The sequence below is a fragment of the Pteropus vampyrus genome, unplaced genomic scaffold (assembly GCF_000151845.1).
Source record: "Pteropus vampyrus isolate Shadow unplaced genomic scaffold, Pvam_2.0 Scaffold927, whole genome shotgun sequence".
Classification (NCBI taxonomy): domain Eukaryota; kingdom Metazoa; phylum Chordata; class Mammalia; order Chiroptera; family Pteropodidae; genus Pteropus; species Pteropus vampyrus.
Window position 1 is genome coordinate 115,511 of NW_011889708.1, and position 15,937 is coordinate 131,447.

Here is a 15,937-nt window from a genome sequence, read left to right on the forward strand (position 1 = left end):
TGAGGAAGAGAAAGAGTATGTAGCATGAAAAGGTAAGAATATGTAGAGTGAAAGGCCTGTTGGCAGTTGCCAGCCTTTAATCCTTAGGTTCCCCATAGCTTTAGCCATAGGGAACAACTCTTGGTTCCTGTTTTCCCTTCACCGTGTGGGAAATGGGCTGTTAGCAATCCCAGCAAAAATCTTCCTTTGTTCTGAAGGTGTCTTCCTGGCCTGGCTGCAGGGATCATCAACACATTGCAGTCTCTGAATGTGGTTTGATTAACATTTTTAATTCTCTTGCCTCCTCCCTATGTTAAAGGTCTTTGGAAAATAAAATCTGTTACCAGTTCTTAAGCCCCACCCTGGAGTATCAATTCCACAGGTCTGAAGTAAAGCATCAAAATTGAAGTTTTAACATTTTCCTGGGTTATTCTAATGAATATCCAGAACACGGCATTGGCTCTTTGTCCAAGACCTATGGCCTCTCAATCCTGAGCTTAGGGCTATCTCCTCAGGAGATGCTGGAGTGGTTGGCTGTTGCCTTCAGTAATAACATGATTTACAATGATCTTTTGGAGAGAAACCAGCCTCAGGCCAGCAGGTGAAACCTGAGGAACAGGAGGCCTGGTATCTGTTCAAGGTATCAATGACCTGCCCTTGTGAATGAGGCCTTTTGAAAGCTGCTATATTCTAGTAGCCTTTTTTTTCCCCTCCAATCCTCTGTGCATCTCTTTAGTAATTCCTGGTTTATAGATGGTAGTCTCCAGGCTGCTGCTGGTATGGTATGACAGGGTGGTATGGCATTTAGTGGTAAGAGTTTGAGGCACAGTCTTGTTTTTGTTTTTTTTTAAGATCGATTGAACCTGAGAAATAGTGGAGGGCCCCAGGTAATGGGTGGAATTCTGGAAGGGGCTGCTTCCAGCCCCTGGAAGTGGTCTATGGAAGTGGGCGCTAGGAGGCAGGGTACCTGGGTTGCAGCTAGAGAGGCCTCTGCCACAGTTTTGCTCTTTGACCATGGGTAGGTCATATCTCGGCTCAAAGCTTTAGTTTCACCAACAGTTTAGAGTGTGTAGAATCTCAGCTCCCATTCTATTGAACAAACTACTGCTGAATGGTGTGACTTTCTGACCAGAAAACCTAATGCCCATAGTCTTAGTGCCCTGCCTGTCCTCCATGCTATGCACCAGAAGCCTTGCCCACCATTCCAGCCTCATCATCCCTTGCCTTGATTTGCTAGGTGCTTTCACCTCTCTGTTCCATCTGCCTTGCTTTCACCACCTGGCAAACTCCAAAGTTTGGTTTTTGTCTCCTTCAAGAAGCCTTCCTCTTACCCCACCTTCCAGTCACCTCTGCCATGTGCCCTTATGTCCATCCCCTTCCGTGTTTTGTGGCCTCCTACAATGGAAGAAACAGCCAGGGCTCTCTCAGCCCTGAGATGGAGCTGGGGGTGGGGCTGGAAATAGGGAGTATTTTAGAGCTGAACCCAGGTTTCAGAGTCAGTCTGGATTTCAATCCAGTGCTTCCACACTCGCTGTGTGACCTCAAGCAAATCGCAGTACCTGTCTAAGCCTCAGTTTTATCATCTGAGTTGGGGCTCACAATCATTAACAGAATTTTCATGGTATTTTAAGGTTATCAGTGACAAAAGCAGAAAGTCTATATGAGAGAGGTTTGGGATGGGGGGATAGGAGTTTACAAAGCACATTGCTTCCTTTGCCTTTCACCCATATTACAGGTGCTCGGGTTCAGAGCAGGAATTCCTTACAGATTGAAGAGTAAGCAGATGAATGAACTAATGCACTGGTTTCCGAATTTGGATACACCTATTTGCCAGACCATGTTTGTATAGCAGGTCTGAGACAGGAAGTCCCGCCCCCAGTGGAGCCCAGTCCAGGGCCTTATCAACGCCCGTTTCCTAGCAACTGTCAAAAACAGTTGCGCTGCGGGGTCTAGGTGGCCCCTTGCCGGAGTGGACCGACAACGTCCTCGGGAGCCTCCTCGCCCAGGCGGCTATGCAGTTAGTGTGCGAGCTGACCGACACCTCCTACCAAGCCCTGGCTGCTGCCTAGTGCATCTGCTAGCAGGTACCGTTGGCGCCTTGAGGAGTCCTTGTGTCCCACCCTCATCCATCCCCCACCCCACGCTGTAGCCTGGGTATCTTTTTCTTAGTGTTAGCCCAGGTTCTGCCTCCTTGTGCTTTGAGCCCAGTCCTCAATGCCCATTCATGTCTTGCCTCAGGGTTCTTGCTCTCCTTAACCTCACTAGGCATTTGCACATATAGTCAGTCCCCTGACCTGGTTTTCCTGTCCCAAAATGGCAAATGCACATCATGCTTTGGTGCAGCTCTCCCCAAGGCATCCCTTAATGGAAGCATAGGGGATTCTCCTCCAACCCATGTGATTCCTGGAGAACTGCACTCACCTGAGATAGATATTCCAGAAGTGCCAAATGATTGACTTCTGATTCATGAAAGAAGGAGCAACTGGGGCTGGGGAAAAGCAGAGACTCAAGTTAGAGAAAGTGGGGTTATTCAACATCATGATTACTGCCAGCCACCATTCTCTGTGGTTCATCCATTCATTCTCTAACCTCATTGAATTCCTACTGTGTGTCAAGCAGTGTCCAAGGCCTTGGCCATTCAACCCAGAATAGGACAAGGGGAGGGAGGGAGGAGAATGGTGGGTGGTCCTGAAAGAGGAAAGGCTTACCTCCTGAGAGCAGAGAGTGGTGACAAAAGTGCCTTTTAGTTTCTTCCAGCTAGGAGTGCTGAGCGTGTGGGGCACTCTGCATCATGTCACTGCATGCCTGGGAGTGGGAAGATGAGGACAGGGCAAGCATGGGGCCCATGCCCTCCATGGGCAGCTTTTACCAGTCCATGAGCGAGTGTGATGTTGAGGAGTACCTGAAGGCCAGGGCCCAGGCCCAAGAATCAGATTCTGACCAGTGCAGCAGCATCGAGTCCTCAGAAGGGCCTGCCAGCACTTTCAACTCTGACGTGCCCCAGGTTGTCCCCTGCAAATTCATCATCTCACTGGCCTTCCCAGTGAATGTTGGTAAGTGCCAGAGCATAATTCTAATGCTTTCTACAAAAAAGGGGGTGGACTAATGACCTTCTCCCAGGAGTTTAGGACACATATGTTCCTTCCACTGGCTCCCTGCAATAGGGTAGCGGATTACAGGAGCAAAGGTCAGGAAAGAAACTGCAATTTTAGGGGCCCACTATGGATCAGGCAAGTGGTTATGTGGTCTTCACATACTTAATCCTCTCAATAACTCTAAGAAGTAGGTGATGTTATGTCTGCTTTTTGTAGATGATGACAGAGAGGTTAAAGCCTTGGTTCCCATAAGCTGGTTATACATCACCTAATTCCTTATTTAAAATACAGATAGATTCTCAGGTGTATTGAATCTATGAGTATAAAAATGTGTCAGTTAGCTATTACTGCAACAATGCTGTGTAACGAACCCAAACAAGCTCCCCAATTTAGAAGCTTCAAATAGGTATCCTTTGTTCTCCTGGATGAGCAGGTTAGCTGATCCAGCCTGAGCTCCCTGTGGTGGCTTGCTCTGCTTCATGTGTCTCTCATCTTCCTCATGTGGGCTAGCCCAGACACATATTATGTATGGGCAGAGATACACCAGGAGGCAAGCCCAGTCACCCAAGCACTCTTAAAGTCTTTGGGCACTTCCCACCTGCTAACTAACATTTTATTGGTCAAAGCAAGTCATGTGGTTGAAACCCCAAGTTTAGGGGCAAAGAAAAGTACTCCACTTTATGACACATTTTTTTTTGTCTACTTAAACTATCTTGCCCATGATGATTAATTTCAGCTTCTTGTAGATGTCAACTGTTGCTTCAGATATTTTGGAGGCTACTTGGTTAGGTGTACACCATATTTAGAACTTATCAATCTTCTTGGTGAATTGAACTTTTTGTCTTATGTGGTGACCTCTATACATAATGATGCTTTTTATCTTGGGTCTGTTGATATCAAGTGAAAGAGCCTGGAAAAAAAGTCTTTTTGCAAATACCAACCAGAAGAAAATCAATGCTTACTTGATCACCTTAACCTTCACATCTCTTGCAGCATCTTTAGACTTGTTTTTTCTTATTTTGGTACTTTTTCCAAAGGCATTTGCAAAATAGATCTCTGTGCAGCAAAAATTTATGAGGTCTTGTATGCCTGAGATTCTTTTTTATTAATTTATTTTTCAATTATTGTTGACATACAATATCACATTAATTTTAGATGTACAACATAGTGATTAAACGTTTATATTTCTTACAAAGTGCTCACCCCAATAAGTCTAGTACCCATCTGACACTATACATAGTTATTACAGCATTATTGACCAAATTCTCTGTACTATACTTTACATCCCCGTGATTATTTTTATAACTGGCAATATGTACCTCTTAATTCCTTTCACCTTTTTCACCCACTTTACCTCTTCAAACCCCTCCCATCTGGTAACTATCAACTTGTTCTCTGTATCTATGAGTTTATTTCTGTTTTGTTTGTTCATTTATTTTATTTTTTAGGGTCTTTTTATCATGACAATACCTTTGAAGGACATATCTTTGGCTGGGTATAAGCGTTTTTTTCTTCCAATACCTGAGTATTTATGATTTGTTTATAAATGTTTATATAAGTTATTTATTTAAGAGAAATGAGATCCTAAACATTCTGTTCTACAATTTGCTTTTAAAATTTTTGACTATGTCTTAGATATCTGAGAGGAAATGAGCATACTTGTTTTTATTTTGCTGTTTTGTTTTAAATGCCTATATAGTATTCTATTGTATGTTTCTAATTTATCCTGAGACAGAGGGAGGGAAGGATAAAGCGGGCGGGGGGTGGGGGGTGGTGGTGAGTACACCCTCTAGTGGGCCATTGCATCAATGGCTTGTTGCACACTGCTCTGCTCAGTACATCACTGATACCAAACAAATCTGGGAGGAGAATTCAGTGGTGTGTGAACAGACTGGAGATATCAAGGGAAAATGAGTAGCTAATTTATAATCAATACTGATTGATCCGTTTTAAAATAAATGATTTTCACTAGAAATTCTGCTGCTTTGTAATTTTACTTAGCAAGATATTTCCATAGCATAAAGCAACCTCAGATTGCAATTGAAAGAAATTTTATAACAACGATAACAGCATCTCTATGTTTGAGGTGCTGCACTTACCTAGGCCAGAGAAGAGAGATTTTATGCTATTATGTGCCTGGAGAAGCAGGAGAAAATCAGTTTGCCAAGAAGCAAAGCTCTTCTTAGAATACTCACTAACTTTTCCTTGTTCTCCTTATTGGTGGACATTTAAGTTGTTTCCAATTTTTTTCTGTTAGCCCTCCTAGTATGCACATTTCTGTGCATGGTGGTGGGGCAGGGGGCACTTCTGTAGCTTGAATTTCAAGAAGTGATATTGCTTCATTTAATGTATAGCAGGTCCTTGAATAATGTTGTTTCATTTAAAGTCCAGGACCTATCAATGACATTAAGTGAGGACTTACTGTATACATTTACATTTTCTTATAGATATTGTCTAATTGCCCACCAAAGGGGTTGTAACAATTTTTACTCCAATTAACAGGAGATAAGAGGGTCTACATATCCACTTGCTCACCTTGGGTTGAATCGGAACATGGACTTGTAAAATGCAGCAAGCTTTTTCTGATCAGTTACACCTTCACGAGAAATTCTAATGACTACCAAAGACTGGCTGGAGAAGCTTTATCCCAAGGTCTTCATAAAAGCTCACTCTTCTAGTGGCAGTCTCCAGTGGTCTCTTGGGTGTTAAAAGTTGAAATTTTAAAACTACTGATTTAAATATAATAGTCATATTTTTATAAAATGAAATTTGGGATAAATATTTATGGAGCTCCTGAAGCATTTTCTTGTGTGCAAAGCTCAAGCTTGAAGGGTTCAGTTTAAGGTCAAGGGCAGGCAGAGACCCTGGGCTCTGGCTGAAGCCCAACCTTACTTTCTTCATCTTTTCACCCCATTTATCCCACTTTGTACAGCTTCATTCATGAGGTTTTGCTGAGTTCTGACCTCTTCTTGGAATGTCTGCCAACTTTGCTTCTACAAGACTCTGCTGAGGTCCCTTTGGGAGTTTCCCATACCACTCCCAGGAAGAGATTACCCCTGCTTCCTCTGTTGTTCTTCAGAACCTTATTTATGCTGCTGGTATTGCATAAATCACACTGTGCTATGATTTTTCTTTTTTACTTGCTTCTTACTGCTGAGACTAGCATGAGGCAGGTGAAGCCTCTAAGGTGAAAAAAATATAAGGAGACACTCACTCTCAAAGAGTCATGCACTGAAATTTTGCACCCTGGTGCCTAGTCCTAGTCCAGAGTAACCTGCTACTTTGCTGACTAGGGAGGCTAGTGATGCAGGACAGGGCTAATTTCCCTGAGTTGGTAGGGAGACCAAGACCTGTTTGGAGAAAAGAGGGTTCTTTGGCAGAGAGTGTAGAAAGAATTAAACACACATGCCAAAGTTAGAGTCAAAAGGAAAGTTTATTAGAAAAGGGGTAACACTCCACAGTCAGAGTGTGGTCTCTCAGAGGCAGAGAGTGAGAGAGACAGTGCAAGAGACAGAGTAAAGCCACTGAGAGGGACCCTGATTGCTCAGGGAATTCAGTTTATATGTCATTCTTTAGTTCCCTTTTCCTTTGATTTGGACATACAATGAGGAAGAGAAAGAGTATGTAGCATGAAAAGGTAAGAATATGTAGAGTGAAAGGCCTGTTGGCAGTTGCCAGCCTTTAATCCTTAGGTTCCCCATAGCTTTAGCCATATGGAATAACTCTTGATTCCTGTTTTCCCTTCACCATGTGAGAAATGGGCTGTTAGCAATCCCAGCAAAAATCTTCCTTTGTTCTGAAGATGTCTTCCTGGCCTGGGTGTAGGGCTGATCATCATATTGCATTCTCTGATTGTAGCTTGATTAACATTTTAATTCTCTTGCCTCCTCCCTACATTACTAGCAGTGTGGAGGTTTGTGGCCTCCCACAGCATGGGACTCTTTCTTGGTTACAGAAAACTGTGGAAATGGGTCTGCTTTCTCATGAGAGGTGAAAACAAGGCTCATTAAATCTATATCTTCTAGGTCATAAAGGAAAATATATAAGTTTGATTGAAAAATGTAGGAAATACCCCCAATGGAGAAACCTGTTGCAAAGCTTCGCAGTTTCTACCACATTGAGTATTTCCTTCTGCCGGATGATGGAGAGCCTAAAAAAGTTGACATTGTGGTGTTTCCAGCAGTGGTCAAAGTGTTTCTGGATTCAGGAGTAAAGGTTTGTGTGTGTGTGTAGCCTTGCATATACCATACAGCCTAATACTACAAGAAATGTGTTTGCTTTTCCTGGAAATACCAATTACATGGCTCTCTGTTTAGATATTTTTACCAAATAATTGCTTTGGTGTTTCAATTTTTTTTTGTAGCTCTTATAATTTCTTTATGTGTGCATATGAATACATATGTATATGCATTTATATACATATGTGTGTGCACACCTGCCTGCCCTTCACACACACACATGCACACACCTGCCTGTGGCCCAGTCAGGGATTGAAATCACTGGAAAGGACACTATTTGCAGTTAATTTCTTTGACTTAATTTTTTTCCAAGGAATCCAAAGGTGTGACAGGGCCCAGTCCATGACACCCATTTCCCAATGTGCATTGGAACCTGAGAGAGAGCCAAACACAGAAGTCAGAGGGGTGGAGAGCAGGGCCTGGCTTCACTGCCAGTAGAGTGAGGCTGGTTGTGGTGAGTACTCCTAGACTGCTGAGCCTCCTGGCTTTTCGCACTGAAAATATCTTGGTACTCTTTTACACAGACTGTGAAGCCATGGCGTGAAGGGGACAAAGTCTGGGTGTCATGGACTCAATTTTTTAACATCAACGTGACAAAGGAATTACTAAAGAAAATAAATTTTCACAAAATAACTTTGAAGTTCTGGGACACTAAGGACAAGGTTTCAAGAAAAGTCAGGTATTATCGATTAAAGACTGCTGGGTATTCAGAAGATGCAGGATCTTTTGGTAAGTCAGATTTTTGTGTTTTATTATTTTATTATTTTTTATTAAGTTTATTGGGGTAACATTGATTAATACAATTATATAATTTTCAGATGTACCTTATAATTTGATATCTGTATATTCTATTGTGTTAACCACCCAAACTCCAGTTTCCTTTAGCTACCATATATTTGATTCCCTTTCCCCACTTCACCCTCCCCCTACCCCTCTATATTTGATCTCCTTCACCCCATCAACCTCCCCACTCCTCCACCACCCTCTACCCTCTGGTAACCACTAGTCTATAGTCCATGTCCGTGAGTCTCTGTTTGTTGGTCCTGTTCATTTGTTGCTTTTAGGTTTATATCCCACATATAAGTGATATCATGTGATTTTCAACTTTTTCTGTCCAGGTTATTTCGATTAGCATGATTATCTCATGGTCTATCCATGTTGTTGCAAAAGGCAGTATTTCATCACTTCTTATGGCTGAGTAATATTCCATTGTATATATGTACCACAGCTTCTTTAGCCAATCATCTATTGTAGGACATTTCAGTTGCTTCCATGTCCTGGCCACTGTGAATAATGCTACTATGAACATCAGTGTGCAAATATCTTTTCAGATATGAGTTTTCAAGTCTTTGTGGTAAATACCCAGTAGGAGAATTGCTGGATCTTATGGTAGATCAATTCTTAGTTTCTTGAAGAAGCTCCATACTGTTTTCCATAGTGGCTGTACCAATTTGCAGTCCCACCAGCATGTATGAGGGTTCTTTTTCTCTGCATCCTCTCCAACATTTCTTATTACTTACCCTGTTGATTATAGCCATTCTAACAGGTGTGAGATGGTATCTCATTGTGGTTTTGATGTGCATCTCCCTAATAGCTAGCAATGTTGAGCATCTTTTCAAATATTTGTTGGACCTTTGTATGTCTGTCCCGACCCGCAGGACCTAGTTATTGCGTAGAACCCGAGGAGGACCGCACCTTGAAGAGAACATGGGCGGGAGAAAAGAGTGGAGGCAAGACAGTGTTCTGATCAAGCCTCAAAATTTTATTTTCAAGTGGTTATATTTATACACTCAGGTGGAGAGGGCAGGGGCGGGACTGATCAGAGAGTATTTCGTTACAAGCTTATTGGCGACCACCAGAGAAGGTGATTTCTGCCTGGCTGGTCAGAAACAGATGGGCTATGTGAGAAGTTGCAGGCTCTCGCTCTGCAGGCAGGGGGAATGGGGATCAAAGACACGAGATAAGGCCGGCGCTTCCCAGTGCCCTGGCTGTCCAAATGGTCACAGATAGCAGAGTTTATTCAGGATGTGATTCTTATCTTTGGGTGCAGGCTTAAGGCTCCCGACATATGTCCTCTAGGGAGAAGTGTCTGTTCAGGTCCTCTGCCCATTTTTGACTGGATTGTTTGTTTTTTGTTGTTATTGAGTCGTATGAGTTCTTTGTATATTTTGGATATTAGGCCCTTATCGGAAGGATTGCTTGCAAATATATTTTCCTTTTTGGATGGCTCTCTCTTTACCTTGTTGACAATTTCTTTTACTGAGCAGAAGCTTTTTAATTTGATGTAGTCCCATTCATTTATTTTTGCTTTTAGTTCCTTTGCCTTTGAGGTCAAATTCATAAAATCCTCTTTAAGTCCAAGGTCCTTCAGTTTAATTCCTATGTTATCTTCTATGCATTTTATTGTTTCAGGTCTTATATTCAGATCCTTAACTAATTCATTTTGAGTTAATTTTGGTGTGTGGTGATAGACAACAGTCTAGTTTCATTCTTTTGCAGGTAGCCTTCCAATTTTCCCAGCACCATTTCTTGAAGAGGCTTTCCTTTCTCCACTGTATGTTTTTGGCTTCATTGTATGGGTTTACCTCTGGACTCTTGATTCTGTTCCACTGGTCTGTGTGTCCATTTTTCTGCCAATACCATGCCGTTTCATTACTGTCACTTTGTAGTATAATTTGAAGTCGGGCAAAGTGATGCCTCCAACCTTGTTCTTTTTTCTCAGGATGGCTTTGGCTATTCCGGGTCCTTTGTGCTTCTACACAAATTTCATGATTTTTTGTTTTATTTCTTTGCCAATGTGATTTTGATGAAGGTTGCATTAAATCTGTATAATGCTTTAGGTAATATGATCATTTTAACTATGTTGATTCTTCCAATCCGAGAACACAAAATATCTTTCCATTTCTTTGTATCTTTTTTGATTTGTTTTAATAAAGTCTTGTAGTTTTCATTGTGTAGGTTCTTCACGTTTCATTAAATTTATTCCTAGGTATTTTTTTTGTTGTTGTTGCATTTGCAAAAGGCATTATTTTTTCTACTTCTTTTTCCGACACTTCATTATTAGAGTATATGAACGCTATGGATTTTTGAATGTTGGTTTTGTATCCAGAAACTTTACTGTATTTGCTTATCGTTTCTAGTAGTGTTCTTGTGGAGTCTTTAGGGTGTTCTATATAGAGAATCATGTCATCCGCAAATAGTGACAGTTTGACTTCTTTGTTTCCTATTTGGATGTCTTTTTATATCTTTCTCTTGTCTGACTGCACTTGCTAGGACATCCAATGTTATAATGAATAACAGTGGTAATAGTGGACAGCCTTGTTCCTGATCTTAGAGGGAAGGTTTAAGTTTTTCACCATTAAGTATAATGTTGGCTGAGGGCTTGTCATAAATGGCCTTAATTATGTTACGGTACTTTCCTTCAATGCCAATTTTGTTAAGTGTTTTGATCATAAATGGATGCTGTATCTTGTCAAAGGCCATTTCTTCATCTATTGATATGATTATATGATTCTTATTTTTTAATTTGTTTATGTGGTGTATCACATTAACTATTTTGCATATGTTGAACCATCCCTGTGCCCCTGGGATAAAGCCCACTTGATCGTGGTGTATAATCTTTTTAATATGTTGCTGTATTCGATTCGCGCATATCTTCTTTAAGATTATTTCATATGTGTTCGTGAGAGATATTGGTCTGTAGTTTTCTTTTTGTGTGTTATCTTTACCAGGTTTTGGTATCAGAGTAATATTGGCCTCATAAACTGAGTTGAGAAGTATTGCCTCCTCTTCGATTTTTTGGAAGAGTTTGAGAGAATAGGTATTAAATCTTTGAATGTTTGGTAGAATTCACTGGTGAAGTCATCTGGAACTGGACTTTTATTTTTGGTAGGTTTTGATGATTGTTTTAATTTCCATTCTGCTGATCGGTCTATTTAGATTTTCCAGATCTTCTTGACTAAGTCTAGGAAGATCGTATCTTTCTAAATACTGGTCCATTTCTTCTAGGTTATTAAATTTGGTGTTATATACTTTTTCATAGTATTCTTGTATGATCCTTTGTATTTCTGCAGTGTCTATCATAGTTTCCCCTGCTTTCATCACTGCTTTTGTTTGTGTCCTTTCTCTCTCTCTCTCTCTCTTTTTTTTTTTTTTAGTGAGTCTAGCCAGGGGTTTGTTAATTTTATTTACTTTCTCAAAGAACTAGTACTTTGTTGCATTTATTTTTTCTATTTTTTTGTTTTGTTTTCAATTTCATTTATTTCTGCTCTAATTTTTATTTCCTTCCTTCTGCTGACTTTAGGCTTCATTTTTTGTTCCCTTTCTAAATTTTTTGATGAAGCATTAGGTTGTTTATTAGGGTTCATTCTTGTTTTTGGAGATAGGCCTGTAATGATATGAACTTTCCTCTTATGACTGCTTTTGTTTTGTCCCAAAAGTTTTGATATGTTGTACTATCATTATCATTCGTTTCTATGTATCTCTTGATCTCTCTTTTTATTTCTTCTCTGACCCAGTTATTCCTCAGTAGCATGTCGTTTAATCTCCATGTGTTTGTGGTTATTCCTGATTTCTTTTTGCAGTTGATCTCTAGTTTCAAAGCGTTATGATCAGAGAATATGTTTGGTATTATTTCAACCATTTTATATTTGTTGAGGCTATCTCTGTGTCCCAGTATGTGGTCGATCTTGAGAATGTTCCAAGTGTACTAGAGAAGAATGTATAAGCAGCTGTTTGGGGATGGAAGGCTCTGTAAATGTCAATTATGTCCAGTTGGTCTAATGTATCATTTAAGGATGTTATTTCCTTGTTGATTTTCTGTTTGGGTAATCTGTCCATATCTGACAGAGGGGTATTTAGGTCCTCTACTATGATAGTGTTTTGGTCTGTTTCTCCCTTTAGCTCTGTTAGTAATTGCTTTGTATATTTTGGGGCTCCATTATTGAGAGTATATTTATGAATAAGTGTTATGTCTTTGGTGCATGACTCCTTTTATCATTATAAAGTGTTTACCTTTTTTATTTTGAAGTCTATTTTGTCCGATATTAGTACCGCTACTCCCGCTTTTCTCTGAATGCCATTTGCTTGAAATATCATTTTCCACATTTTCACTTTGAGTCTACATTTGTCTTTGGAGCTGAGATGTATCTCCTGGAAGCAGCGTATGGTTGGGTTTTGGTTTTTGATCCAATCTGCAACTCTGTGCCTTTTTATTGGTGAATTCAGTCAATTTACATTTAGGGTGATTATTGAAATAAGAGGTCTTATAGCCATTTTATCTTTTGCTTTCTGGTAGCTTGGTGTTTCCATTGCTTCCTTGTCCTTGTCTTTCTGTTTTCTTTATTTTGGTTGGCTTTTGTGGGTTTTTCCTCTGGTTCTTTTTGTTTTATGTTGTATACTCAAGTTCTGAATCTTTGGCATGTGGTTATCATTACGAATATGTAAAGGATATATATATTCATCCATTTTTTTCTGCTGTGCCTTATCCCCATTCCCAATTGTGAGTTTGGATCTTTGAATGCTCCCCTTTTTAGTCATTGTTGTCTGAATTTGTCTGTATGTATGTTGAATGTTCATTACTATCTTGCTATAGCAATTGTCTTCTTATTATTTAAGCTTATAATGCCCTGTTCTTAGTAAGGATTGTACTCCTCAGTTTCTATTTGCCTGATAGTACTTTACTTCTAATTATGGTTTATTTGTTTGTTTGTTTGTTTTTTGTCATTTTGTTTTAGGTGAGCTGACCCCTTTCAGTATTTCTTGTAGTGCAGGCCTCGTAGTGGAGAATTCTTTCAACTTTTGTATGTCTGGAAAGTTCTTAATTTCTTCTTCATATTTAAAGGAGAGCTTAGCTGGATACATTATTCTAGGCTGGTAGTTCTTTTCACTTAAATATTTGATTCCATTCCTTTCTGGCTTATAAGGTTTGCTCTGAGAAGTTTGATGATAATCTAATGGGTTTTCCTTTATAAGTTACTATTTTCTTCTCCCTAGCTGTCCTGAGAATTCTGTCTTTATCATTGATTTTTGATAACTTTAATACAATGTGTCTTGGTAAAAGCCTTTTAGGATTGAGATAATTGTGTTCTGTTGTCTTTTTGAATTCCAAGCTCCAGCTCATTCCTTAGATTTGGGAAATTCTTATCAACTATTTGTCTGAAAATGATTTCTAGTCCATGCTCCTTTTCCTCGCCTTCAATAATGCCCATTATTCTTATGTTTCCTCTTTTGATGGTATCAGCTAGTTCTTGAATTTCTCCTTCATTATTTTTCATTCTTCAGTTTCTCTCTTCTTCCTTCTGATTTATTTCTAGATTTCTGTCTTCGATATCACTGATCCTTTCCTCCATTTTGTCTACTCTATTTCCCAAGCTCGCTATTTTATTTTTCAATTCTTGCAGTGTGTTCTTCATCTCCTGAATTTCTATTTGGTTCTTTTTGAGGGTTTCAATCTCCTTGCTCTGCTTATCTATTTGTTTTTGCAATTTCTGAAATTGTTGATATGACTCGTTTTGAAATTCAATGAGTTTTTTCAGAAGTACCATCCTGAATTCTCTTTCATTTAAGTGGTATATTTCTGTCTTTAAGCTTATTTTCTGGAGATTTTTCTCTTTCTTTCTGAGATGCCTTGTCACCTCGGTTGCTCATGGCGTTTAATGGATTATTTCTCCACCTGGGCATTAATGGAAGTGTATTCTGTTGTTTTTCCAGAAAGAAGATTTACTATCTAAAGGTCTCTCTTTAGCGTGCTGCAAAGAAGGTGCTTTTCTTTTGGTTTCCAGTAGGTGGCGTCTAAGCCTCTTGGATCCCTGCTTTATATAAAGTAATAATGCTTTTTAAATGTTCTTGCTACCCTCACACTCGCTACCCTCTGTCCCTGTCAGTGTCACCGACAGTCTCGGCAGCATTTGCTCAGATTCTCCTGGTACTCTGCAGTGATCAATCGGTCTGGGAGGGTATGGGGAAGGGGCCCCCTGGGTTAGGGGATGGGTGCTGTGGCTCAGCCTCAGTTTTGCAACCATAGCCAGCAAAAATCAACTGTTGTTCCTCTGTGGTCCAGTGCTGCTTTTCTGCTCCCTGCCCTGATGACTGGGCCCGGCAGCCATGGGGAGCTCACAGCTTTCCCACGCAGGACTGTTCAGGGGATTAGCTGCAGGAACTGACTGCTCCTTCCCCCTTCCCCCTCCTTCTGCAGGGAGCTCTGAGATTGCAAGAGGCAGCTTCTTTATTTCTCTCATTCCACCACCCAACACTCGGGGTTCTTTCCTATGGTAGCTCTTATGTGCAGATCCCACACTCAGACATGCTGGTGTGCAGTTTGGGTGTTTTATGTTGAGTTTTAGATGTTCCGCTTATTGTTGTTTCAAGGGAAGAGATCTGGGGACGTCTCTCACCCTGCCATGTTTCCACAAAGTCTTCTTGTGTTTTATTTGAAATATTTCTAAAGGCTTGTATTTTCTCACCAGTAACAGGATAAACACCAGTGTCTCCTCATTTCCTTCATTTAAGTTCTCATGTTTGTTTGTGCATCAGTGGTAAGTCATCCCACCAGGATGCACTCAGGTATTAGGAAGTGCCATTTCATGTCTGTGTGCAGACACATTAGGTACCACCTCTGTTGCAGGATTCTTAAACGGAGACAGGACACCAAGGCAATAAGCAGGAAGCAGCATTTATTGATGCTGGCACCAGCTCAGCTGATTCTTATCCAAAGGCTGAGCCCTGATTGTAACATAACAGGCAGTTTTTTACAGTCTTGTCATTCCTATACAGCTACAGATATAAGGAAGAACATTAATTGGTTGGCAAGCTCTGAAAAACCTGATGTTAGCCAAAGAGTCCTTGAGGTGGGGGATGGGCAGTCAGGGACGAACTCGTTTGAGCAGGAAATGGCCAGGCAGGGTCAGGTATCCACATTCCCCACTTTGGTGCTTGGACCCAGGACTGGGTCAGAGAGCATCATCTCCTTTTCTTAACTTTTGTTTTAGAGGCTGGTACCTCTATAGTATGAGGACTTTTGCTGCTGTTTTATTGGCCCAATACCAGGAAGGAGACTTGGGCCACCAGTTTATGTCTGTGTGATTTAAAAATAGCATTCTTTTACATGGATTTTCTCAAACCCACTGAGTGTACCTGGACTCATCCAGCCAAGACATTCTTCCCCTACAACTTCTGAGGAAAAGACCCAGCTCTGGGGTCAACCCTCTTCGTGGTGAGCCACTGTGTGGTTCCACTGGAGGAGGTAAAAGGCATCTATGCTAGTTCCTTTCCTAGGCCAATACTCACTCATGAGTACTCCTCCACAAACCCAGCATTTAATGACACTAAATTCATGGGCTATCTTCTCAGCTAGGTCAACAAAGAGGTACTTCCGTAGGTTTTAGCCCACGGTGGCCTTTAGCTGATCATACATTTGTGGGCTTTGGGTCCTAGGAAACAGTATAGGCTTAGATGAGGTTGGATTATGCAGCCATTGGACAATTTCTCTGACTGCTGGGCCCTCTGCATGGTTATGGACCTTTCCTCCACTTAAGGAAACATGCCCAAGTTTTCCCTAATTTTTCAGGCTCTTGGCAGGATTGGCAGCTCTCAGATTTAACCTTTATGTACCCCATCCAATATTGG

The 15,937-nt window shown here is 40.7% G+C and overlaps 1 protein-coding gene across 1 annotated transcript in view; it reads left to right on the forward strand.

The window, feature by feature from the left end:
* The first annotated feature begins 2,815 nt into the window (after window positions 1-2,815).
* The window catches only part of KIAA1257 (KIAA1257 ortholog), a 69,344-nt gene continuing 56,222 nt past the window's right edge, over window positions 2,816-15,937 (forward strand). The window contains exons 1-4 of the mRNA XM_023526462.1: window positions 2,816-3,032; window positions 4,523-4,569; window positions 7,140-7,289; window positions 7,837-8,041. Of these exons, the coding sequence (XP_023382230.1) occupies window positions 2,816-3,032; window positions 4,523-4,569; window positions 7,140-7,289; window positions 7,837-8,041 (619 nt within the window). The remainder of the gene's footprint in view (window positions 3,033-4,522; window positions 4,570-7,139; window positions 7,290-7,836; window positions 8,042-15,937) is intronic.